Source organism: Nannospalax galili, unplaced genomic scaffold (assembly GCF_000622305.1).
Source record: "Nannospalax galili isolate Female #2095 unplaced genomic scaffold, S.galili_v1.0 scaffold1115, whole genome shotgun sequence".
NCBI lineage: Eukaryota > Metazoa > Chordata > Mammalia > Rodentia > Spalacidae > Nannospalax > Nannospalax galili.
The window spans coordinates 657,482-681,647 of NW_008336107.1; the positions used below are offsets into that span (position 1 = coordinate 657,482).

A 24,166-nucleotide genomic window follows, 5' to 3' on the forward strand; every position below is an offset into this window, starting at 1 on the left:
CCTCCCGGTCTGAGGGGAAGCCCCACCCATCTCTTCGGTCCCACCCAATCAAGAAGCCTGATTTCTCTTGGCGAGAAAAGGCTATGTCTCCAACTCTGGTCCTGAGCGGGGCGGGATCCGGGCGGGACCTGGACGCGGGATGCTGTGCAGGGTGGACTGCCCGGCCGCGCCCCGCTCCAAGTTCTCGCCCAGCCCCTTGCGCCTCCCACTAGCGGAGTGGAAGAAAAACGGACCCAGATTCTAGAGGTCTCTCGACCTTACTTTCCTCTTTCTTAAAATGGGATCAATAAAACTCTTCTTCGGTAAGTGTCGGCATGGTAGGTGTCATCAGCGACTCCAGGCTTTCTAAATTCCAGGGACTCGAGAAATGGGGCAAGTCAAAGAAGACAGTGTAGAGTTTCAAGTTAGGTTTCCAGGGGTTGGGCACCTGCTTAGCATGTCAGAGGCCCTGGGTTTAATCCCAACACCAAAACCAAACAAACAAAAAAGGTTTACAGAACACTTTCTAGGAGTCAGTAAATAAAAAGAAAGAGCTGTCAGTTGGAAGTAGCCCTTAGCTCCACCTTGGGCTGAAAGTGTGGGCAGGGCCTTATTCCCACCCCCTAACCCCTACAGTCAGCAGTCCTCAGCCCTACGACTCCCACCCAACACTATTGTTGATGAATTGTGTCCCCTTTACACTCCACTCCAGAGCAGATAGCCCCCATTAATAGGGGTTGGGAGGAGGGTCTTTGGTGGGGTACCCTCAGAGCCCCTACTTTGCCCTCAGCCTCAGCTAGGGCAGGTATGGCTAAGAAGGGAAAGCTGAGTTCTCTTGGGTGCACCATCTCTTCTTGCTCATTACTCCAGATGATCTCTAGCATCATCACATCCCCTCTCCTGCACTGACTATCGAAACTTCTGTGAGTGTTGGCTTTAAAGAAATCCTCTTTAAAATTTTTTTTAAATTTATTAATTTATTAAAAATGTTTTATTTATTAATTTTATTTTATGCATTTGAGTTGTATTGCCTGTATGTTTGTAAGTGCACCGTGTCATGCAGCGTCCTTGAAGGTCAGAAGAGGGTATCAAATTCCCTAGAACTGGAGTTACAGATGGTTGTTAGCCACCATGTGGGTGCTAGGAACTGAACCTGGGTCCTCTGTAAAAGCAACTAGTGCTCTTAACCACTGGGCCATCTCTCCAGCCCCTCATTATTTTTATGTGTATGGATGTATTGCCTGCATGTATGTAAGTTCACCATACTGTGCAATGCCCAAGGAGGTCAGAAGAGGGCTTCGGATTCCCTGGAACTGGAGTTACAGATGGTTGTTAGCTGCCATGTGGGTGCTGAGACTCAAACCCAGATCCTTTGCAAGAGTAGCCAGTGCTCTTAACCACTGAGCCATCTCTCCAGCTCCTCCTCCTTCTTTTTTTTAATTTTTTTAGTATTTTACTTATTATTTTTATTTTATGTGTATGCGTGTATTGCCTGCATGTAGGTAAGTGCACCCATGTCGTGCAATGCCCGAGGAGGACAGAAGAGGTTGTTGGATCCTCTGGGACTGGAGCTACGGACAGTTGTTAGCTGCCATGTGGGTGCTGGGATTCTGCAAGAACAATCAGTGTTCTTAACCGCTGAGCCATCTCTCCAGCCCCCTTCTTCTTCTTTTTAAATATAAGTCCCCTTTGTGCCAGTTGTGAAGTCTCACTCCTTTAATCCTTGCACTCAGGAGTCAGAGACTGGCAGATCTCTGTGAATTTGAAGACAGCCTGGTCTACATAGTGAGTTCCAGGCCAGTTAAAGCTACGTAGTGAGATCCTGTCTCAAACAAAATAAAACAAAAATAATCTCCCTATATAGACTGGGCTGACTTTGAACTTGCATCAATCCTAGATCCTCTGGCTTCTGCCTCTTTGATGTTGAAATCAAACCACCACATCCAGCAATCTCTAAAATCGCCCTTCTCCCTGGCTTCAAGGCTCCTCCCTTGAAGGTTCCTCATCTGTCTTCTGTCTTGGCCATATGATCACTATAGGGTCTTAAGACCCTACACAGTCCTTTGGCTTTCAGTAACACTTGACTGTCAAGGACTCCCAAGTTATATGACCAATCTGGACTTCTCCTCCAAGAACTCCAGACTTCAGTATTTAAGAACCTGTGCCTTTTATTAATTCCTTCTTGGTCTCAGTCCATGGCACCACTAGTCAACCAGTTAGTTTGGTAGAACCTATAATGCTATGTTTCCTGTCTTATCTCTGTGATCCCCCAAATTCTGCAAATTCCACCTTGAAGATGTTTTCACAGCTAGTCACTGCTGCTGCTGTTTTCCCTGCCACTGTCATCTTATGCTACAACACCTGCAACCCTCTTCCTGCTTTCACCCTTGCCTCCTCCAGAGTCTTTATGCAGTAGCCTACATGATATTTTTAAAGCAGAAATCACACTTCATCTTTTAGCATTCCAGTGGGCTCACACTACATTTAAAATAAAACTAAAATCCTTAAGACCTACACAACACTAAGAAACTGGGTCAAGTGTAGGGCCTGGTGGCACAGACCTTGTGTAATCCCAGCTACTGAGGAGGCTGAGACAAGAGGACAAGTTCAAGACCACCCTGGGCAATTTAGTACAACCCTGTCTCAAAATAAGTTGTTTGTTGTTTATTGTTGTTGTTTTGTTTGTTTAATAAAAGGAGAGGCAGTGGTTTTGGAATAGAGCTTAGTGGTATAGTACTTGCTTAGCTTCTTGCGCAAGTCCCTGGGTTTGAATCTCTAGTACTGGGTAAAAAGAAAAGAAATGAAATGAAATGAAACTGGATCAACCTCCTCCCATTACTTGCATATTCCACTTAAGCCACCCTGACCTTCTCACAACCCCTCTAAGCATATTCCTGCCTTTGGGCCACTTTGTACTTTACAATCCCCTTTACTTAAAACACTTTTCTCTAGCAGGGCTGGAGGCGCACGCCTTTAGTCCCAGCACTCGGGAGGCAGAGGCAGGAGGATCTCTGTGAGTTCGAGGCCAGCCTGGTCTCCATAGCAAATCTAGGCCAGCTGTGGCTACCAGGAGACCTTGTCTCAAAAAGACAAAAAACAACAACAACAACAACAACAAAAACCAAAAAACTTTTCTCTAGAGATCTAAACAACAGGCTTTCATACTTTTCTCTGTTCAGATACTGCCTCCTCCAGGGGGCCTTCTCTGATCATCCCTTATAAAACAGCAGTCCCCTGACAGCACAGCTTTATCACCTCCTAGTCCTTTAACTTACTTTATCTTTCCCATATCACTTTACACCTTTTAACATAGTGTCTCTATATTTCCCATGAGATTTAGGGCTCATCTGTCTTGTCTACAGTGCCTCTATGTGGTAGATATGAATGAGAAGGAAGGGTTGCAAAAGTGAAATGTCAAACAAAAGAGGAAGTAGCTATCCTCTTTTGATGGGTTCTGGCATTCTTCCAGTAAACAGAAAGGACCCTCAGGTCCTGTCCTTGGGCCACTGGAAGGCTTAGGCTTGGGAGAGCATTCAGTGGTAAAGAGCTCTTGCAGAGAGCCCAAGTTTGATTCCCAGTACCCACGTTGCATGGCTCACAACCCCGTGACTCCAGCTCCAAGGGGACCTGAGGCCTCTGGCCTACACAGACCGACACATGTACACATAATTTAAAAAATAAGTACTTAAAAAAGACTGATGTTCCTACACAGCTTCTGGTAGGAACAGGCTCTGGACTAGGTCACAGCACCCCCTGGTGGCCTGAATTCCTGGGGTTCCTGGTCCAGGTCTCTTAGTCCTAAAGTTTCTCAAAGGCTCTCTCTCTCTCTCTCTCTCTCTCTCTCTCTATATATATATATATATATATATATACATATATAATTTACTTATTTTTTTAATTTATTTTTTCCATCTTTTTGAGACAGGGACTCCCTGTAGCCGGAGCTGTCCTGAACTCACTATGTAGACCAGGCTGGCCTTGAACTCACAGAGATCTGCCTGCCTCTGCCTCCCAAGTGCTGGGACTACAGGCGCACGCCACCACGCCTGGCATCTCTCTCTCTTTTAAAAAATATTTTATTATTTTTATTTTATGTGTGTGAGTGTTATGCCTGCATGTAAGTGCACCTGTGTCGGGTGACATCCAGGGAGGACAGATGAGGCTGTTGGATCCCCTGGAATTGGAGTTACAGACAGTTGTTAGCTGCCATGTGGGTGCTGGGATTCAAACCCCAGTCTTCTATAAGAACAAGTGTTCTTAACTGCTGAGCCATCTCTCCAGCCCCCTAAAGGCTCTCTCTTAAATCTAGTTACGTGGTGGAAATCATCATGGAACAGTGACTTAGATTTTTTTTTTTTTTTGAGATAGGTTCTCAATGTGTAGCCTGGTCGGGTCTTGAACAGGTCTGTCTTTAGAGCACTGGAATTGCAAGTATGGGCCATGACCCTCAGTTTAAGGCTTAGATTCTTTTTTCTCTGTTAGTGTTGGTGCTCAAACCCAGGGTATTGTGCATGCTGGGCATATTCTCTACCACTGATCTATATCCCTGCTTGAGGCATAGTTTTTTTGTTTTGTAGGTCTTTTATTTTATAGACCCAGCTGACCTGAAGCTTAGGTATTCAAGGAAGGAAAGAATACCGAACTAAAGGGGCTGGAGAGATGGCTCAGCAGTTAAGAACACATGTTCTTACAGAAGACCGGGGTTCGAATCCCAGCACCCACATGGCAATAAACAACTGTCTGTAACTCCAGTCCCAGGGGATCCAACAGCCTCTTCTGACCTCTGCAGGCATTGCACGACATGGGTGCACTTACCTACATGCAGGCAATACATGCATACACATAAAATAAAATAAAATAAAAAGAATACTGGACTAAGGATCCAGGGTCCTGGGTTCCAGTTTTGGTCATGAACGTGACAATCTAAGTAAGCTCCAGTGTATCCTGGTATTTAATGAACTAGCAAGGGCTGGGCTAGACCTGTTACTACAGAGATGAAGGTCCCTGCTGCAGCTACCCTGACTGGGAACTTTTGGCTTCCTTTGCTCCATGGCAGCCTCATCAGTCATGGGAGGACTTTACTTGTCAGGAAGTGCTTTGGTGAGTGATGTCCAAACCTGCCTCTGGTGGTTCTAACATCCTTGTAGGCTATGCTCTCTGTTCTCAAACACACCCTGGAACAGTACTGCACAGAGCTCCAATTTCCTCAGCCCTTTGAAGATACTTTTTATGTTTTGGCAGTGTTTGGGATGGAATCATGGGCTTCCTGTGCTTAGCTAAGTGCTGTACCTTTGAGCTACAGCCCCAAACCTGAAGATGCCTTTTAGGTATCCAGATATCCAGTGTGCAGATGGACTCTTAAATTTGGAGCCAGTGGAAAGTCTGTGTTGAAGATATACCTTTGGGAATTATCAGCATGTACATGTTTTTTTGAAATCTAGTGGCATGCTCAGCTTGCTTAGGTCAGTGGCTCTCAGCTTAGGATGCAAACTGGAATTATCCAGAATTTGAAAAAAACGTTAACACCATTGTGCCTATGTAGCCAACTGATGAAATCACAACTCTGGGTTCTGGCCTAACTATAGACATTCTTCAAAGGTTTGCAGTTTATTCAATGCAAAGCCAGGCTTGAGCTACACTGTTATCTGAGGTGAGAACCCTTGGAGCAACATTTAGAGAGAAGATACCAAAAGGGGCTGGGGCCTGGGGCTATAATTCAGTGGAAGAATATTTGGCGAGCATGTACAAAAGGCCTTGGGTTCAATCCCAAGCACTGAAAAAAGGGTTGTGGAGAGACTTCAAAATAGCAGGAAAGCCAAGTGAAGAGATCAGAAAGGGGTAAGGAATCCTGCCAAGAAGCTGAGGGATTCCAGAGTACTTTATTCAGATAAGGTCTCTGTGTAGCCCAGTCTAATAGGTGGTTGTTGATTTTGGAAAAGTGTCATGTGGTAAAGACGTGGGGGGGGGGAAATGGAAACTGAAGCTAGGGGGAGGATGAGAGGTGAAAAAGTGGAAATGAGAGTAATCAACTCTTTTGAGGAGTTTCACTGTAAAGCAGAACAGAGAAATGGGGAGGTAGCAGAGGGAAAAATATGAGGTCAAAGGAAGTTTTCTTTTAAGATGTGAAGTTATGAGCATGTTTGTGAGTGGAAATGGTGATGACAATGATGGTGATGAGATGGGGACAATGATGATGAAGATGATGGTGGTGATGATGATGATACTAGAGTGAATGAGGGAAAGTTCAAAAGACCAAGTGAACATCTCAGATCAGAGTCCATACTGGGCACAAACACTTCTTCCATGGTAAGGACAGGAGGGAGACAATGGATGCAGATGTTGGCCCGGCTGTCAATGCACTAGTGGATAGTGGAAGGTCCATTTCTGTTGACCATGGTTCTCCCACAAGATTTATGAGCTGAGAGTGGGTGGGGCTGGAGAGGTTTGAAGGTCTGTGGAACAGGAAGAGCTTTTCCTCTGGGACATGGGCTGTACAGGCAATTTGGAGAGTCTACTTAATTGAGCTTTATGATTATGCAGACAAAGGATTTCTCCACATGTGGGCAGCTGCCAGTGAACAGGCACCAAGGAGAGTTGAATTCACCAGAGACTGGGAACTTTGGCAGTCAAATAGGATGGAAGGAGATAGGAGAGCAAGGAGTGACTCCATGAGTGGGACAAGGGTGGAAGGGCCTCAGGACAGTGTGAAACCGACCATGTGGGTCAATGCATATGGAGAGGACACATATAATTTGATCTTTTTTCCTGTGCTAGGGGAAAGTGGAAGGAAAGGAGGTGGCCAGATGAGGCTTGGAAGCAAGACTGGTTACACTGTTCTGAGGATAAGATCTGGGCAGTGTCAAAAGTATGGGCAAGTTGAATATGGATGTCTATAATCTCAGCACTTGAGGGGCTGAGGCAGGAGTATCATGAGTTTAAGGTAAGTCTGAGCTACATACCGAGACCCTGTCTGCAAACAAAGAAACAAAGTGTGGGCAGCTGAAGTACAAATGCAGGTGAGCAGATGAAGAGGTTGGATCCTAGGAAGCAAGATCAACATTTTATGCATGGGTGGGTGGCCTCAGGACAGTGCAAAAGTAGCAGGGGAGAGGGAAAGGCAGGCACTGGAGAGTTAAAGAAATTTTCTTATTTTCCTCTGGAGTACTAGCTCCTTGACAACAGAACTAAGGCTGTCCTGAGAAATACTGCCTCATCTTGGAGGCTGCCTTTTGTTTGGTTCTTTCATGTTTTATGGGTTTTGGGGCTTCTCCGGGTTTCTCAGCAGCCAGGTGCCGGTTGGGTGATTACATTCTAACAACTTGGTTTCCCTCCCCCCTCCCTCCCATCCTTCTTTTACTAAGCCTAGGTACTAATGTCTAAGTTAATGTCTATAATCTCAGCACTTGAGGGGCTGAGGCAGGAGTATCATGAGTTTAAGGTAAGTCTGAGCTACATACCGAGACCCTGTCTGCAAACAAAGAAACAAAGTGTGGGCAGCTGAAGTACAAATGCAGGTGAGCAGATGAAGAGGTTGGATCCTAGGAAGCAAGATCAACATTTTATGCATGGGTGGGTGGCCTCAGGACAGTGCAAAAGTAGCAGGGGAGAGGGAAAGGCAGGCACTGGAGAGTTAAAGAAATTTTCTTATTTTCCTCTGGAGTACTAGCTCCTTGACAACAGAACTAAGGCTGTCCTGAGCACAGTTGTTCCCCAGTGTCTGGGACAGGGTAGGCACCAGTAAAACATCTCTCTTTTCATGTGGGTGTGTATATGTAGGCCTGAAAGGAACATCAGGTGTCTTCCTCAACTGCCATCTACTTTATTTATTGTGAGGCAGGGACTCTCTCTGAAGCTGGAGCTCGCTGATTCTGGGTAGTCTAAGTAGCCAGTTTGCTATAGGGATCTCCTGTCTTTGCCTCCAAAGGACAGGGATTACTGGTGGCCACTACACCTTCCCAGCTTTTATGTGGGTTCTGGGGATCCAAACTCCAGTGGAAAATATTTTTTCTATTTTTTCCACTGAGCCATCTCCCCAGAACCAGTAAAATATTTTTTTCTGGTCTTTTTGAGGCAGGGTCTCCCTGTAGCTCCACCTGGCCTGGAAATCACTATGTAGACCAGGCTGGCCTCACAGAGATCCACCTACCTCTGCCTCCCGAACACTGGGATAAAGAGCACATGCTACTGTACCCAAATATAAATTTTACAAATTTGACCTTTTTTTCTTTTATTTAATGTGTGAGTGTATTGCCTGCATGTGTGTAAGTGCACCCATGTCATGTAGTACCCACAGAGGTTAGAAGAGGGTGTCAGATCCTCCTGGAACTGGAGTTACGGATGGTTGTTAGCTACCATATGGGTACTGGGAACTGAACCCGGGTCCTCTGCAAGAGTAGCCAGTGCTCTTAACTGCTAAGCCATCTCTCCAGTCCCCTGACCTTTTTCTTTTACTTTGTGTGAGTTATGTGTGTGGTGCTGTAGATTAAACCCAGGGTCTACCTCATCTAGGCAGGTCCTCTACCACTGAGCTATGCCCCCAGCCCCACATAGTTTTATTTTTCCTTTACAGTTGAAGAAATAGGCCAGAGGCTCCCCTAACACATAACCAAATTACTTGAGTTTCAGCAGAACAATTGTTTTGGGTGTGCACATCTTAGAAATCCCTTCCATATGCTTCTCACCATCCCCTAAGACCCCATCACCTCCTTAACTGTCCTGGTTTTCTTTGCTCCCTCAAATTCAGTCTCCCCAGTGTTCTTCCCCCAAGTCTAACTGTGTCTTTCTTTTAAGGATGAGACCTAGCTCACTGTGGGATACCAAGTACCATCTCCTGAGCCTGGAAATACCAGGTTTACAGTCTGCCTGAGGGGGCCATTCTGACTTAAAGGGCACTTCTGTGAGCAGCCCTCATGTCTCCCTCAGGTTGACTGTATCATTCCTGCCTCACAGAACCACAGGAAGCCCGAACCACCTTTGAACTCAGTGTGGCTGAAGTGAGGCACAGGGCACTCCATGTCCCTGGAGCCCAGCACAAAGTCCTGGTGCTTGCTATATGAAAACGAGGCTATTGTGTGCCCGTGGGGATTCAGGAATGCCAACTACCTGGAGAAAGGAAAGTGGTATGGACTATGAGCCATAGGCAGAACCAAGGAGGAGCTGGCAGGCAAGCTTTATTACTGGTGAATCTATACACTGTACACTGGGGAGTGGGGCAGGATAAAATGTGAGTCCTCCCTAGGCTGCCTGCCTTGTTCCTGTAGGCCAGAATAGACAGGGGACATGTTCCAAAGTTGCTCGTTTATGTCCCAGGGAGAGCACCGGTCTTCCTGCTGCCACAGCAGCACAAGCCTTCAGGGCCGGTCACAGGGGACAGGACCCTTCTTCCGTTCACGACTCAGTAGTGTCACAAGCTTGGCCTTGAAGCCTGCCTGAGCACCAGAGCGGCCAGTGCCTCCGGCCTCATCTAGCTCCAGCTCTAGCAGTCGCCGGTACTGGGCTTCAAGGCTGCTGTCATGGGCAGGGCCAGGCCAATTCAGACCCTCGCTGTTGTGATAGATAGGGCTGGTCAAGGGGCTGCAGCCACCAGGAGGGCCCTCTGGAGGCTCAATATCCCCGTTGGAAAGCCCAGGACTGGCCTCTAGCATGCACAGGTTCTCATAGAGGTGCTCCACAGTGGCACGGGACTTGCTGGTCTGTTTGCACACAGAGGCATAGAGACCAGAGACGGTTCCTTCATGCGTGGGGCTGAGCACCAGTGGCAGGCTTTGAGGCCCGGGATCAGTCACAGGTACCTTCCTGGAAGTGGGCAGCTCAAGCCCTGGGGGCACCTCCCGAAGTTCTCCAGGGGGCTCTAGAGAGGGCAGGGAGATGGCCCGAGGCAGAAGACAGGGAGGGGGCATGGCCAACTCTGGTAGCCGCTCCCGCTGGCGGGTAATGGCAGCAGCCACAGCCCCACACATCTCTTGGGCATGTGGACTGCTGAAGGCAAAGAGGCCCTCACCTGAGTCACAGCGGCGGCCAGCCTCAAAGGAGAACACACCCTGTACACAAGTGACACAGGTGGGAATCAGTGGGGCCAGGATACTGACTACCCACCATATTTCTCTACAGGGGCCTGCCAGGCTGCCCAGCACCTCACCTTGTCAGAGCCAAACTTGCGCAGGAAACGGTAGGGCCAGCTATAGAGGATCTGGGGATTGGAAGTTTCTTTCAGTTGGATGTCATCTTGGCCTAGCACCAGGAGGTAAGACCCCTTCAGCTGGCAGCGGGTGGCAGCTTCCGTCCTCTGAACTACCACTGGAAATTCACCTGCTGCAGGCAGGAAGCAACAACATTCCATCAGTTCCAAGAGATTCCTGCTAGGGTTGGAGTGAAGCTGCCCTAGAGTCTCCCCCAGCTCACCTTCTTGCCAGGAGGAATAGATGGAGTTTTCCTCCATGGGAACAAAGCCCCTCTTGGGAGGTTCGGCAACTCCTGATCCTGAAGTGTATTCTCTGGTGTCCTGAGGAATGGGCTTAAGTCAGAGGTCGGAGTCTAGCCTGCTCCTCTTCCTCATTTTTCCCATGGGCTCAGCAGGCAATGTCTTCCAGATATCAGCCCTATTCTGACCCATACTCTATAGGACTCTGGGCCCTCTTGAGCCATTTCCCATCTGTACTATGGGGCAGCAATTCCCACTGGGCTTCCCTTGAGGGTGCTGGTCTTGAAGAGGAGCTGTACCTGTGATGTCTGACAGCTCTAAACCACTAAGCATCCAAGAAAATGTTCCTATAGCCCCAGTGTGTGACCAGGGGCTAGGCTGGCTTGTGTCTGTGATAGCATGCAGCAGTGAAGAGGCTGGGGCAATAGGGGCTTCTCCCATCCTCTCCCTAAAGTCACCAGCAGGTCACCCTCAACCTTCCCTGGCCTTCATCCCACAGTCCTTCACCTTCACTTCCTTCAGGTTTTTAATTTTATTTTATTTCTTCAGGTTCTTTTGATTCTCAGTACCTCTACCACGACCACCCTGACCCATGAGCATGGTCAGAGACAAACACTACCACTTCCTTCCTCGCCCTCTTGATCCCGTGTAGTTCTTAATTTTTGTTTTGTATTTTAGGTCTTACTACGTATCCCTGGCTGGTCTGGAACTCACAGAGATCCACCTGCTCCTGCTTCCTGAGTGCTGGGATTAAAGACATGTGACATCATGCCTGGCTCAGAACTTTTTTTTTAATCATCACAAATGAAAGTCCTGGATCATCAGCAGTTGCTCCCCATTTCCTTCCCACTGGCAACCTTAAACCTGCTTTCTGTCTGTATAGATTTGTGTGTTCTGAATGAAGTCATACAATATATGACCTTTATGTTTGGCTTCTTTCACACCAAATATCTGCTATTTGTTTTTTGTTTTTGAAACAGGGTCTCAGATAGCCCAGACTGGCCAGGAGCTGGCTATGTAGCTGAGGATGACCTTGAACTACTGGTCTTGCCTCCACCTTCCAAGTGGTAGGATTACAGACACTGTGTTCAGCTGCATATTTTGCTTATCCATTCATCTGGGATAGTCATTTTTGCTCTTTCCCATCTTTTGGCAATTGTGAACAGTGCTGCCATGAACATTGGTGTAAATGTTTGGCTTGAACATCTGTTTTAATTCTCTTCGTTATAGATGAAACAGTAGAACTGTGGTCACATGGTAACTCCATGATTAACTTTTTGAGGAGCCACCAGAATCATGTTTGGTCTATTACAGACCCTGTGAGTCTTTATAACCATCAGCTTAAAGTCATCTTCTCTAACTCAGAATAAAACCCTAAACCTTGGGGCTGGAGAGATGGCTCAGCAGTTAAGAGCCCTGACTGCTCTTGCGGAGGACCCGGGTTCGATTCCCAGCACCCACATGGTGACTTCGAACTGTCCTTAACTCCAGTTCCAAGGGAATCCAAAGCCCTCTTCTGACCTCTGAGGCATTGCACAACACGACACGGGTGCACTCGCACACATGCAGGCAACACACTCATACACATAAAAATAAAAATAATGAAGAAAATATTAAAAACAACAACCCTAAACCTTACACATGGCCCAAGGTGGTTTCAACAGGCTTTCACTGAACTTTATTTTTCCTTTTGTTGAGACAGGGTCTCCCTGTAGCCCCAGCTGTCCTATAGACCAGACTGACCTCAAACTCAAAAAGATTTCCTTGCCTCTCCCTCCCAAGTGCTGGGATTAAAGGTGTGCACCACCAAGCCTGGCTTAACTTTATTACCTCCTGAATTCCAGGGCTGCTATCTGGCTTTCTTTCTGCTTTGTGAATATATCATGTTTTTCTGAGCCAGGGTCTCTGCCAACCATACCTCTCTGACCACAACCCTTGCCAACGTAGCTGAGAAGCTTTTCTCAGCTCTGCCTGACAGGCTTTTGTCATTGAGGACTCAGGCCCACTGTCCCTCTCTTCAGAAAGGTCTCCCTAGAGAGGTTCATTTTCTCTATAGCATTCATGGGTATCTGAGATTTCATTCTATGGGTTTCTGGGCTGTTTCCCAGCCTTGCAAATTTTGGCAGTGTTTACCAAGCAGCAGGATCTGACTGAGCAAGGACAAGAGTAAGTGGGGTGAGGTAGTCCCCCAGGTCAGGTCTTGGGCTGCCCTGCCCATTGCCCACTTTATACTCACCGGGAAGGCCAGCTGGCAGATAGGGCCCATCCATGATTGGCGATGCTGTGCGGCCAGCAGGTGGCTTCGCTCAGTGGTAGTAAGCAGGAAGGCACCAGTGTCCCTGGGGCAGCTCTCACCATCCGCCGGCAGCACAGACACACAGTCAGCTAGGCGTATTACCCGTCGCTCCCCTCGCCGGCCAGGCCCTGTGGATCTATCACCTGCTGGCCCTAGGCCACCATCACGAACATCCCAACTTTCTAGTCGAGCTACGCCTGATGGGCCTCCTGCATATAACAGAGCCCACACCTTCCGCCAGGATTTCTGTAGGGAAGGAGACCTTTGGAAGGCAGGTTCTCTTGCCACTTGCTCTGTATAAGCTACCCAGCAACTGCCCACCTGGCTTCTGCTTCCCCAAGACCAAGGAAGGAGGACTTGCCAGGCTAGGCAGGGAGAAGTCTGTTTGGAGTTGGTCAGCCCTGAGTTTAAACCTTTTTTTTTTTTTTTGTCTTTTTGAGACAGGGTCTCCCTGTAGCCACAGCTGGCCTGGAACTCTCTATGTAGACCAGGCTGGCTTCAAACTCAGAGATCTGCCTGCCTCTGCCTCCCAAGTGTTGGGATTAAAGGCATGCACCACCACACCCAGCTCTAAATTTAAATCCTACCTTGCCCTTTCCTAGATGACCTCCAGAGCAATAGTACCCTCATCTCTCAAGGGGCCATGAGAACATGAGGGTGGGCTACTGGATTATTTCTCTAAAGAATCTAGTGGTTGGGGCAGGTCATTTGATACTGCTGCTATGTTGTTCATCCTCAACCCCCAACTAAAAAGGACACTTGGGTCACAGGCTGGGTTGGGTGGGAAGAGGCCTCAGTCTCATGCTGGTAAGGAAGGAAACATGCAAATGGTCTCTAGCAAAGGAAACAGACGGTTTATCTGCCCAAACAGCAGCAGCTGACCTGCCGGGTCACAGGTCCTGTTGTCCAAGGAGTGAATTCCCCCCCTTTTCTTTCCCCATGAAAGAGCTGGGGACCCAGCCCTTGTTTTGAGGGTCCTGCTCCACCTTTGGGGTACTCCTCCAGCTCAGGCCCTGGCCCTCTCCAGGGACCTTGGAGCTACTGTACACATAGGTTTTGATTCTTTAGACCCTTCCTTGATCTTGGCATCTCCATCACTGTATGAGGCAGGGTCTTACAAAGGCCTGTTCAGCCATAACCTAGGTCAAGAACTTCTCCCAAATTCCTAGGTTCCATCCACCCTGCCCAGATTCCCTTCCCATTTCTCTCAGGGCTAGATAGGCTGTTTGGAGTCAGGGCAGAGGTTTCTTCCTCTGCCCATGGCTTGCAGCCTGGGGTTCCCACCTTGCCAAACTTGATGTGCTGCTGGTAAAGGATGCCATCCTTGACAGGGGTCTCAACAGACTCCATGGTCACAGCTGTCCTGAAGACCTGAGAAGACTGGTGACAGGCTGGACGGGGAACTCCTCACACTTCCCCTTCTGGCCACTTCCCCCTCCCTCCGTCCAGAGGCAGCTGCACAGCCAGGGGGAGGGGAACCCAGTCTTCATTTAAGGGATAGGGGTCAGGAAAACTTTCTTCCTCAGGTTCTTGCTGTCCCAAGGAGCCCACACCTGCTTACAGGGAGCCCGAGGCCACTGTGGGGGCAACTGACCCCTGTGCATGCACGTGGGTCAGCTGGATGTGTCTGACCACAGGCTGGCTGCCCTGACTCATGAGCTCTGAACTCTCACCCATCCCCCATCCCTAGGCAGCTGTGCACCCTGGGGATGGGAACTGCCCAGCTCTGCCCCCACCTGATGACCCTCCTCGTGCCAGATTGCCAACTCTTAGCTGACTGTTCTGTTAGGCCTGCCAGCCTCCTCAGCAGTGCTGGGATCAAAACCAGGTCTTTATGCATGCTAAGGCCATTGCTCTACCACTGAGCTCTGCTCCCAATCTGAGATTTCTCGCCTCCATCTTTGGAATCATCAACCCACCTGGGCCCACCCTGGCTGTCTCCAACCGTTTTTCCCTTTCTTTAAATCTAGCCTGCTCTCCGCCCAGCACTCAAGAGATCTGTGTTCTCTTCTACTTCCTCTGAGCCCCATTTCTCCATATTAGTCCCTCTAGGGCACACCTCACCACTGCTCTGCCCCACAGGAGGCTGTTTCTTCTTAGAGGTCTTCCCTCACCACTCTTCAAGGTTGGAGAGCACAGCCCCTCACCAGCATACTCGGGCAGCACTCCACATGGGATCCACACCGATTCACTGCTGGCCATGTGAGTGTGGGCGACAGGCCCCCAGTGGGTTCCCCAGGGACGTCACATGCTCTTTAAAGTTTGCTTCCTGCTCAGTGCTCACCCCCTCTGCCTTACTGGGGCTGTGCATGAATGTGAATTGTGGAAATAGCTTATCACTCATTTAAAGTCACCTCTGGGGAAAAAAAAAAAACCCCGGATGAGGAATGCTGTTTGGGGAAGGGGAAGGTCACACAGCAGGCGACGAAATTTCTAGGGGCCTTTTGGCACCTGGCTCCATGACTACTGGATCCAGGCAGTTCTGAGCTCATGCAGCCTGATCCTATGTGCAGTCTCATCAACATTTCGGCAATGCGGAAATCAAGGCTCCGAAAAATTAAGTAATTTGAGGCCACACACCAAGTGACAAACATAGTTTGAGCAATAGCTGTCAGATTGGAACCATGTGGCCTTACACACAAAGCTCCTGGCATAGAGGAACTGAGATACCTGGCTACAAGATGGTGTTCATTTGCCCATCTCTTGCCAGATACTGAAATCCTTGTTGGTGGTCCAGCAGTCTTGGGACGGTCACCTGCATTTATTTGTTTCTGAGTCTCCCACTTACTTGTGGGTTCCCCAGGTAGTACAAGCCTCGGCCTGCCTGATTTGGTCCTTACAGCCCAGTGAAGAGTTGGGCAGAACAGGGGTAGTGGGTAGATGTGGCCTGAATGGCAGTTCTATGGCATGTGCTATACCCTCAGTAGATGGAAGACGGGCTGGCAGCCTGCCAGGGGGGCAGGAGCAGTTGAAGGGGCTCCAGAAGCTCTGCAGCTATCACAGAAGAGTGAGGTTGGTAGCAATGTCAGCCAGTCAGCTCCTACTACAGCCAAGTACTGGCGGGCTGGCAAAACCCTGGGAGATGCTGGTATCTCGGGGAGAGACAGAGGTGAGATTTGTCCAGGAACCAGATGGGTGAGACAGAGGCAGAGTTGGTCTGATAGAGGGGCTTGTGCTTTAATGGCAGCTGGGGTAAAGGGAACAAAAATAGTTAATTCTGGGGACCACTGGGGTTGCCCAGGCCAGCTGGGCCAAAGACACTGGCTTCTTGTCCTGGGGGCTGGTGTGTGTGCACTGGCTGGAGTCTGGGACTGAGGCCTCTTGGAGAGAAGAGGAAAGACAGACAGCTCAGAAGTCCATGGAGCTGTGGGCCAGGTAGTCCTTGCGGCCAATGTTGCTGACTTGCTTGGTCTGCATAGCCTCAAGTTTGGGGCAGTCAGTGATCCGATGGCCCAGACCCCCACAGAAGGCACAGCCACGTTCTCCTGAGGTGGGGGGGGGGGGGGGGGGGGGGGGGGGGGAAGGATCGGAGTAGGGGACAGGGAAACTCTCTAACAGCTGTTTATGGCCAAGATTCAGGCCCTGGATCTTGATCCCAGGAGGGCTTGTTTCCTGATATTTCGGTCTGCTTGCCTTCCCAGCTGCAACCCCCACAACTGTACACCTGAAGATTTGAGCCTTCTGCTGGGCATTTACCTCCGATATCCAGCATGGATTCATCCCCACAGTGCAGCACTTGCAGCACAGGTGGCACCTTCTGCTTGGCTTCCAGCAGCAAGGCCTTGAGGTCCATGAGCACTGACTCATCTGGGGGGCAGGGAGGGAAGAGAGGGGAACCATCAGGCCCCACCCTGGAGTCAGAACCTGGGTGGCTACATGTGGAGGACCCAGGTAGAGCCAAGGTAACTCTGACAACAGACTTACCACAGGCTTTATTGATGAAGGTGGTAGCGATGCCTGTGTTTCCTGAACGCCCAGTGCGGCCAATTCGATGCACTGCAAGGAAAAGAACAGCCTCTGGCCCACTGTTCAGGGGCAGGAGGCCTGACCCTGTCTAGACCACCCCCAAGTACCCGAAGCTCCCCACCGTAGTTCTCAATTTCTTCAGGCATGTCATAATTGATGACATGCTGGATGGCAGGGAAATCTAGGCCTTTGGAAGCCACATCTGTGGCCACTAGGACATCCTTCTTGCCTTCTCGGAATGCCTCAATGGCCTTGGTCCGTTCCTCCTGGTCTAGGGAGGGTCAGGTAGGAGCTGTTAGAACTATAGTAGGAATATTGGGAGTAGCAGCAGGCTGGTCAGGCAGGGAGGGAGCTGTTATGTCAGCAGTCTATGCCAATCTATTGTCCACCCTGACCTTTGCCCCCATGAATGGCCACAGCCTCAACTCCCTTGAGCAGGAGGTATTCGTGAATGGCATCCACATCTGCTTTTTTCTCTGCAAAGATAAGCACCTGTTCAAAAAGGCCAACTCTGGTCAGAGGGTATCATATTGACTTCCCCCAGCATACCACCCTTTCCCATCCCACAAGTATACAAGGCCTGGTCCTACTATACTCACAGGTGGAGGTGTCTTCTGCAAGCACTCAAGCAGGTACACCATCTTGGCTTCCTCTTTCACGTATTCCACCTCCTGCCACCAGAAGGACCAGTTCAGGTGATCTCACTGTTAGACTTACCAGCCATGACCCTGACACAGGCTGGGCCCCCAATCTGGGCCAGGTGGCAGAAATCTTTTGCCACTAAGGACTGCCTAAGAATGACTAAAGGCCAGCTGGGCCTGATGGCACACTCCTTTAATCCCAGCACTTGGGAGGCAGATCTCTGTGAGTTCAAGGCCAGCCTGGTAAGTTCCAGGCTAGCTGGGGCTATGGGAAAACCCTATCTCAAAAAAAAAAAAAAAAAAAAAAAAGGGATGACTAAAGGCCACAAGGTGGACTCCTCTAATCAAATGCAAGGGAGTCTCGCTAGATCTAGCTTTCATAGGTCAGACTCTGCCCATCAGGTGTGCCTGCCTACCTGGATGACATCCAAGCTGGCAGCTCCAGCACGACCTACGTTGATGGTGACAGGCTTTACCAGGGCACTCTTAGCAAAGTTCTGAATCTTCTTTGGCATGGTAGCACTGAAGAGCAGAGTCTGCCGCTGGCCCTGAGGAAGTGTGAGGGCTGGGGCTGAGGGCATGATGGGATACGTGGGACCAGGCAGAGGGCATGGCTGTGCAGGGGCTCAGATCCCTCTACAGCTCAACACGGAGTACATGGGCCTGCATGTGTAAAGGCAGGAGTGCCTGAGGCATGGGTTGGGCACCTTGAAGTAGGAGAAGATGGTTCGGATGTCTCCCTCGAAACCCATGTCGATCATGCGGTCAGCCTCATCCAGAGCCAGGTAGCGACAGATGTCCAGGCTGACCATTTTCTTCTGCAGTAAATCCATAAGGCGTCCAGGGGTGGCTACCATCATGTGCACACCACTGGGACCAAAGAGAGATTCCTCAGGGTTTGGCTACCCAACTATTCCTATCACTTACCAAAAGGCTACACTTTGCCTTCTGTTCTACCCTATGACCTACTTGTTGTCTTCTCCGGCCCCTCCTCAACATGTTGCCTATCCTCCCTATGTACATGTTGCTCACTTGGAAGAAGAGGCTACAGCTTTCTGGTTAGCAGCCCAACACCTTCTATTCTAGGACAGCTGTTCTTTAGAGGCAGGTTCCATGTTCCTGCATTCCCTTTGTAGGCCTTGCTGGGCTCACTTTCCTGATACACTATTCCATCTTTTTTGCTTTTCTGTGCCTGCATTTTCCCTGAGCCCAGGGAAAGCCTCAGACACAGGGGTGGGTTCTGGCATGTTAGTGGTCCCACAGCCTGGGTCCAGAGCTCCAGGCAATGTCTGCTAGGGATAGTACTATGCAGAAAGGACACAGTTTACTGGGGTTTGGCCCTATCCTAGTGTTTCAATTTCCATGGTTAACCAGAGTGAACAGCTCTGGCATTTTTGGACATCATCCTAGATCTTTTATTTTTGGTCTTTTTGAGACAGGGTCTCCCTGTAGCCCAAGCTGCCCTGGAACTCACTATGTAGACCAGCCTGCCTCTGCCTCCCAAGTGCTGGGATTAAAGGTGTGTGCCACCACACCTGGCCTATCATCCTGAGCTTACTGCCTGAACTGCCCCTCTACAAAACTTAAATGGTACCTTTCCTGCAAAGTCTTTTCTCACTTCTTAACCTCCCAGAGCATGGGACATTTCTTCTGTTACACTCCTACAATACCTGGCTATACCCTTCTATCTCACACCAACCCATTTCACCATGAGGGGCAGACCAAAACAGGACTCTGAGGCTCATGGAGTGGCTAAACGGTCCTTAGAGATGCCTGTGGGACAGAGGATGCCTGTACATACTGTCGGATGGTCTCCATCTGTTCTTTGACAGACATGCCCCCAATACAGAGAGCACAGCGCAGGAGAGGCGAACTGTCCTCCTGCAGCAGACGGCAGTAATACTCCAGGATGCCATGGGTTTGTCGGGCCAGCTCTCGCTGTAGGCACAAGGATAAGTCTGGCACTGGAAGTCAGCCCCAGGCTTTACCCTGACCTCTAGGATAGCCTATCTTACCGAAGGGCAGATGATGAGTCCATAGGGCCCTTCACGCTTGGAGAAAGGCAACCGCTTCTCCTGTTCCAGGCAGAACATGATGACAGGCAGTGTAAACACCAGTGTCTTGCCTGATCCTGTGAAGGCAATGCCGATCATATCCCGACCGGAGAGACTGTTGGGAGAGGACAGCTTGAGGAACAGGCCCAGTAGAAGACAGCAGTTCAGGTGGACATCTAGTCATTACTGCTCTGCTGCTCTCCTCAGGACCCCAGGTCCACAGTCCATACTCACATGGTAGGGATGCCCTGGATCTGAATGGGTGTTGGGTGGAGGATACCCTTTTTTTTCAGTCCTCGTAGGATGGCTATAGAAAACAGCAGATATTTTATTAGAGTCCCAAAACCTGAACAATCAGGACTCCCTACAAGTCGCAACTCATAAAATAGGGGCTCAGAGAGAGCAAGGGGAGGTGAGGAAGAGACTCGTCCAATGCCCGCTGGTTTACTGGGGGACAAGTAAACTAACCAAGTCTAATTAAGCCTCACATCATTTTTTCATTAAAGGTGTGTCATAGCAGAGAACAGTGAATATGTGTAGTTGAGAAATCTGAAAACATAAGCCTAAAGAAATCTCTTCTCTAGCCAAGTGCGGTAGAGCACACCTCTAATCTCAGCACCTAGGAGGCAGAGGTAGTTGGATCTCTGAGTTTAAGGTATACAAAGCAGGTTCTAGGCTACATAGTGACACTGTTTCAAACCAACCAACCCACCTACTCAGCAAGGCATGGCAGATTCTGCCTAAAATGCCAGGCCAGCATTCAACATTCAGCAGGGCTGAGGCAAGAGGACTGCTTTGAGTTTGAGGCCAGCCTAGGCTAGAGTGAGAGCCTGCCTCAAAAAAATGAAACAAAAGCTGGGTGTGGTTGTGTATGCCTTTAATTCCAGAGGCAGAGGCAGGTGGATCTCTGTGAGATCCAGGCCAGCCTGGTCTACATAGTGAGTTACAGGCAAGCTGAGGCTACAGGGAAGACTGAAAAAACAAAATCAAACCCACCCCCATCCCAGACTCCAAACAAAACCAAATCGACAATGAAAGTCCAACAACTACTAAATCGGAGCACCCCCTCTCAAGTCTCTCCATTTCCACTGCTGAGCTCAATGGGAGCTAGGGCACAACCCTGGAAGCATGGTTCTAAGAGCACAGTGTCTTTCCCTGCTCCCAAGTACCTGCAGGAAATTTCATTTCCTTGAAGCTCTTGATGGGTGGTGGGATACCATCTCCTTCTACCAGGATGTGGTACTTCTTTCGGACACGCTCATGTCGTTCTTCAGACATGCTCAGGACATAACGTGGGGGAGTCCAACTGTGGGTGGGTAGTGGGCATGGTGGGGTCAGCATAGGATGTCACCATAGCCAGCCTCGGGGTGTTACTGCCTGTCTCAGCCACACACATGGACTGAAAAGACATACCTGGTTTTGATTGGATCATCATATGTGATGCCCTTGGCCATTTCCTTCACTGACATCAAGGCTGAGGAGACAGACATAGCTCAAGGCTCAGACCCCTTGGGATACAACATGCCTGAGGTGGGGAAGCAGGGAGGTGGTGGCTCACTCTATGTCCTCTTTGTCTTTGTCCCAGCTACAAGCATACCTCGGCCTTCAGCCACACTCTCTAGGATCTTCTCTTCTTCCTTCAGTTGTTTTTCCTTCGCAGACTCTTTTCGAGCTGAGAAACAAAGCCAAAGACGTCATGGAGATGCAAGCACTGTGGTCCAGGCTTGGCCTTTCTCCTCCCTGCTCAGCCCACCTTCAGCCTTCTCTTTGAGGTGCTGGTGCTGATCCAGGAGACTGACGTTGGACTGCGGGCCCAGCGGGATGTCGTCCTCATCTCCTCGGGGCTCACTGCCACTGTCCTGCTGCTCTTCCTCCGCGGCTCCCTTGCGTCTTCGCTGCAGCAGCTTCTGGAGCTGAGGTTCCACCAGTGTCCCTCAGAGTTGCCCCAAGACTCCGGGCGGAGCGCAGAGCCCCGGAGGTAGGCGTCAGGATCTAGGGCTATCTCGTGGTGGAGGGGTCGTGCCCCTGGCCCTCAGATCAGGTCCCAGTGACCACTCCCTCCCCCCGCTGAAAGCAGGGGGCTCCGCGCCCCACCTACACTCGCAGGTCACACCGCCACTCCCCCGGGGACCCGGCCCCTCACCAGTAGCTGCCGGCGCTGCCGCAATGGCACATAGGGCACGTAGTCCTCGTCGTCCTCATGCTCATCGTCGGAGCGGCTGCCTCCCACAGTCGCCTCATCCGCGCGTGCCCGCTGCGGAGACCCGAGTCAGCCGGGGCCCCTCTCCCACCCTCCCACTCCCACTCGCGAGGGTCCAGCCTCGCTCCCACCTTCCGCTCGGGTTCCGACTCCTCCATTCTCGGCCGCACGCATGCGCGCCAAGACAAAAAGGCGCCTCCGCGGCTATCCAATCAGACCGGAAAAACCTGCTGTCGGCGCCTAGCAACGACGTAAGTGCCGGATCGCGAACTGGGACAAACTTCCTCCAGAATGGCATGGCATTGTGGGAGACTGGAGGCGTTGAAGCATGTGCAAGAGGCCTTGCGTGGAGAACGCTGGTGTCAGGTACCCAACCCCGCCGAGAGCTTGGCGGTCCAGCTGGCTCGCGGCCTGGGCACTGCGCCCTCTAGTGGCCGGGATCCCCCACCTGGCAAGCTGGGGCTCCCCGGGGTCTTCTAGGGCTCTCAGTCGCCAGAGGGCGGCCCTTTGCCTTGTAAGAGGCTCCCACCCGTCCGGAGCAAGAGGCCTGTGTTCAGAGTGGCCGGAAGGACAATGCGGGTCACAGTGCTTTTTAGCTAAGGCCCTACATGGACTGATGGTTACTGTAAATGTTACAGTGCGCAGGGTTCAGGAGGTATTCTGGACCTGGGTTCCCAAAGTGGGGAAATCACGAGTGGAGGAGGGCGTTTTGAGAGCAGAGCAGGAATAAAGGTCTGAGAAAGTACACAGATCCCCCCGGGAACTAGGAGATCGCCAGGCTGGTGTGAGGCAGGAGTTGGCAGAGCTAAGGCGGGAGCGGCGGACTGGGCCCCGTGGGTCGCCAGTTAGTCCGACTTGTGAAGAGGAATGAGGAATGATTGTGCTAGCGTTGTGCTTCTTTTGTATCTGTAGAAGCGTTAATCACCGTGCAGCGCTGAAGACGGGATGAACACCACACTCAGCATGGGGAAACTTACTAGTTAAGACAGATAACTTGTTTTGGGATTAGGAGAGATAAAGAACTACTTTTTAATTATTTTTTCATTTTATGTGCATGAGTGTTTTGCCTACATGTAGGTAAGTATACTGTGTGTGTGCAATGCCTGGCAGAGGCCAGAAGAGGGTGTTGGATTCCCTGGAACTGGAGTTAGGGACAGTTAGCACTATGTGGGTGGTGGGAACTGAACCCGGGTCCTCTGCAAGAGCAGCCAGTGCTCTTAACTGCTGAGCCATCTCCAGCCCTTAATTTTTTTTCTATTTTATGTGTTTTGCCTGCATGTAAGTACATATTTAAAAAATTGCATTTAGAAAAAACTAGGAGAGATTTCTGCACATTGTGTGATTCATTTTTATTATTAACTGCTCAGCCATCTCTTCAGCCCCAATGTGAGGCATTTTTAGCAAACATTAAAATAAGAATGGGGGGCGAGTAGTTTAGCCTTAGGGTAAAGGCTTCTTTTCATATAGATGCACACAGACCACATCTAACCTACAACCACTTGGCTATCTTACAAAGGGAAACTGAGTATGATGGTTAATCTTTTTTTTTTCTTTTTTTTCTGTCTTTTTGAAGCAGGGTCTCCCTGTAGCCCCAGCGGTCCTGGAACTCACTATGTAGACCAGGCTGGCCTTGAACTCACAGAGATCTGCCTGCCTCTGCCTCCCAAGTGCTGGGACTACAGGCGTGTGCCACCACGCCCAGCTATGATGGTTAATCTTAGTTGACACCTTGATTAGACCTGACTCTGGGTAAGTCTTTAAGTCCAGGAAGGGCTGAGGAGTGAAGACCCTCCCCCAGAGTGGGCAGCACTTTTCTGGGTGGTGGCCCAGATATAAGGAGGTTCAGGGGAAAGCTGTTGCTTTTTGCCTGTGTATCTTTTTTACACCTTGCTGGTGAATATATCTACCCTTCACTGCTATCAGAGCCCAGCTTCATCCTTCCTATGTGGCCCGAGTAGCTACTGGGTTCTCAGTCTCTCCAGTGTGCAGACAGACAAAAATTGTTGAACTACCCAGTCCATATTGTATAAGCCAATCTAACAAATCCCTTTGTACTTGAGGCTTACATATCAGTCCGCCCAAGAGGAGGGACACAGACAACTGGAATCATATAGCCCTGTGCTCAAGACTCACATATCTGAGTCCTCCCAAGAGGAGGGACTCAATTGGAATCATATAGCCCCTGTGCTTAGCCCTACTTGATCAGACTGTGTTCAGTAGTCTCTTTGCTGTCTTAGGCTTAGTTTCCTTTCCTCTAAGTTGGGCTAACAGTCCTACTTAAGACTGCTTTGAAGAATCGAAGGTTTAAATGGAAACTATGCCAAATTGCTTTGCAAAGAGTACTGTTTCATAATATTGGTGACTCAGATCTTGTATTTCCCTCCCACTCCCCACTCAAGACCAGCAAATCATCAAACTAACTCTGTGTCCAAATGTTGCTTTATCTTTCAGCATGAAAGATATTCACAGTATCAAAAGTAAAGAATTGAAAAAAAAAACAAACAAACACAAAAACAGAAACAAAAACCAAACACAAAGAGAGCAGTGTTGGGCCAGCAGTACCATCAGCCCTTGGCTCATAGGCCAGCCCATTCCCTGGGCTCTTGAGTG

At 49.7% G+C, this 24,166-nt stretch overlaps 2 protein-coding genes and 1 long non-coding RNA gene across 6 annotated transcripts; 1 reads left to right on the forward strand and 2 right to left on the reverse strand.

The window, feature by feature from the left end:
- The first annotated feature begins 29 nt into the window (after positions 1–29).
- LOC108490713 lies at positions 30–11,315 on the forward strand. The gene is made up of 3 exons (XR_003849211.1): positions 30–302; positions 10,090–10,222; positions 11,078–11,315. It is a non-coding gene; the product is annotated as an uncharacterized LOC108490713 (long non-coding RNA).
- Positions 9,133–15,060, reverse strand: Dok3 (docking protein 3). 2 transcript variants are annotated; one of them, XM_029562448.1, is made up of 6 exons: positions 13,980–15,037; positions 12,636–12,941; positions 10,381–10,480; positions 10,118–10,290; positions 9,980–10,019; positions 9,133–9,829 (listed from the first exon to the last, which is right to left on the reverse strand). In XM_029562448.1, exons 1-6 carry the CDS (start codon positions 14,043–14,045, stop codon positions 9,330–9,332), a joined length of 1,185 nt encoding a protein of 394 aa, XP_029418308.1. In that variant the 5' UTR covers positions 14,046–15,037; the 3' UTR covers positions 9,133–9,329. The 2 variants fall into 2 exon arrangements, with proteins under 2 accessions (XP_029418308.1, XP_008829169.1); XM_008830947.3 differs by having other exon boundaries at positions 9,133–10,019; positions 13,980–15,060.
- Positions 15,061–15,580: 520 nt separating this feature from the next.
- On the reverse strand, positions 15,581–21,846 carry Ddx41 (DEAD-box helicase 41). Of its 3 annotated transcripts, XM_008830949.1 has the most exons (17): positions 21,688–21,846; positions 21,500–21,610; positions 21,110–21,269; positions 20,954–21,028; positions 20,770–20,830; positions 20,526–20,662; positions 19,591–19,663; positions 19,318–19,471; positions 19,104–19,240; positions 18,010–18,172; positions 17,719–17,850; positions 17,261–17,332; positions 17,057–17,153; positions 16,783–16,932; positions 16,620–16,691; positions 16,392–16,502; positions 15,860–16,180 (listed from the first exon to the last, which is right to left on the reverse strand). In XM_008830949.1, the coding sequence occupies exons 1-17, from the start codon at positions 21,712–21,714 to the stop codon at positions 16,044–16,046; spliced, it is 1,869 nt and encodes a 622-aa protein (XP_008829171.1). In that variant the 5' UTR covers positions 21,715–21,846; the 3' UTR covers positions 15,860–16,043. The 3 variants fall into 3 exon arrangements, with proteins under 3 accessions (XP_029418300.1, XP_008829171.1, XP_008829172.1); XM_029562440.1 differs by lacking the exon at positions 16,783–16,932 and having other exon boundaries at positions 15,581–16,180; positions 17,057–17,137; XM_008830950.3 differs by lacking the exon at positions 16,783–16,932 and having other exon boundaries at positions 15,903–16,180.
- Positions 21,847–24,166: the final 2,320 nt, after the last annotated feature.

Coding starts and splice junctions, on each gene's coding strand:
- Dok3 (XM_008830947.3), bottom strand. CDS start 14,045: ATGGAGTCTGTTGAGACCCCTGTCAAGGATGGCATCCTTTACCAGCAG. Junction 12,942..13,979: donor AGCACATCAAGTTTGGCAAG/GTGGGAACCCCA, acceptor CCTTCCCTACAG/AAATCCTGGCGGAAGGTGTG. Junction 10,020..10,117: donor GCAAGTTTGGCTCTGACAAG/GTGAGGTGCTGG, acceptor ACTTGTGTACAG/GGTGTGTTCTCCTTTGAGGC.
- Ddx41 (XM_029562440.1), bottom strand. CDS start 21,714: ATGGAGGAGTCGGAACCCGAGCGGAAG. Junction 21,611..21,687: donor AGTCGGAACCCGAGCGGAAG/GTGGGAGCGAGG, acceptor GGGTCTCCGCAG/CGGGCACGCGCGGATGAGGC. Junction 21,270..21,499: donor GGCAGCGCCGGCAGCTACTG/GTGAGGGGCCGG, acceptor GTGGAACCTCAG/CTCCAGAAGCTGCTGCAGCG.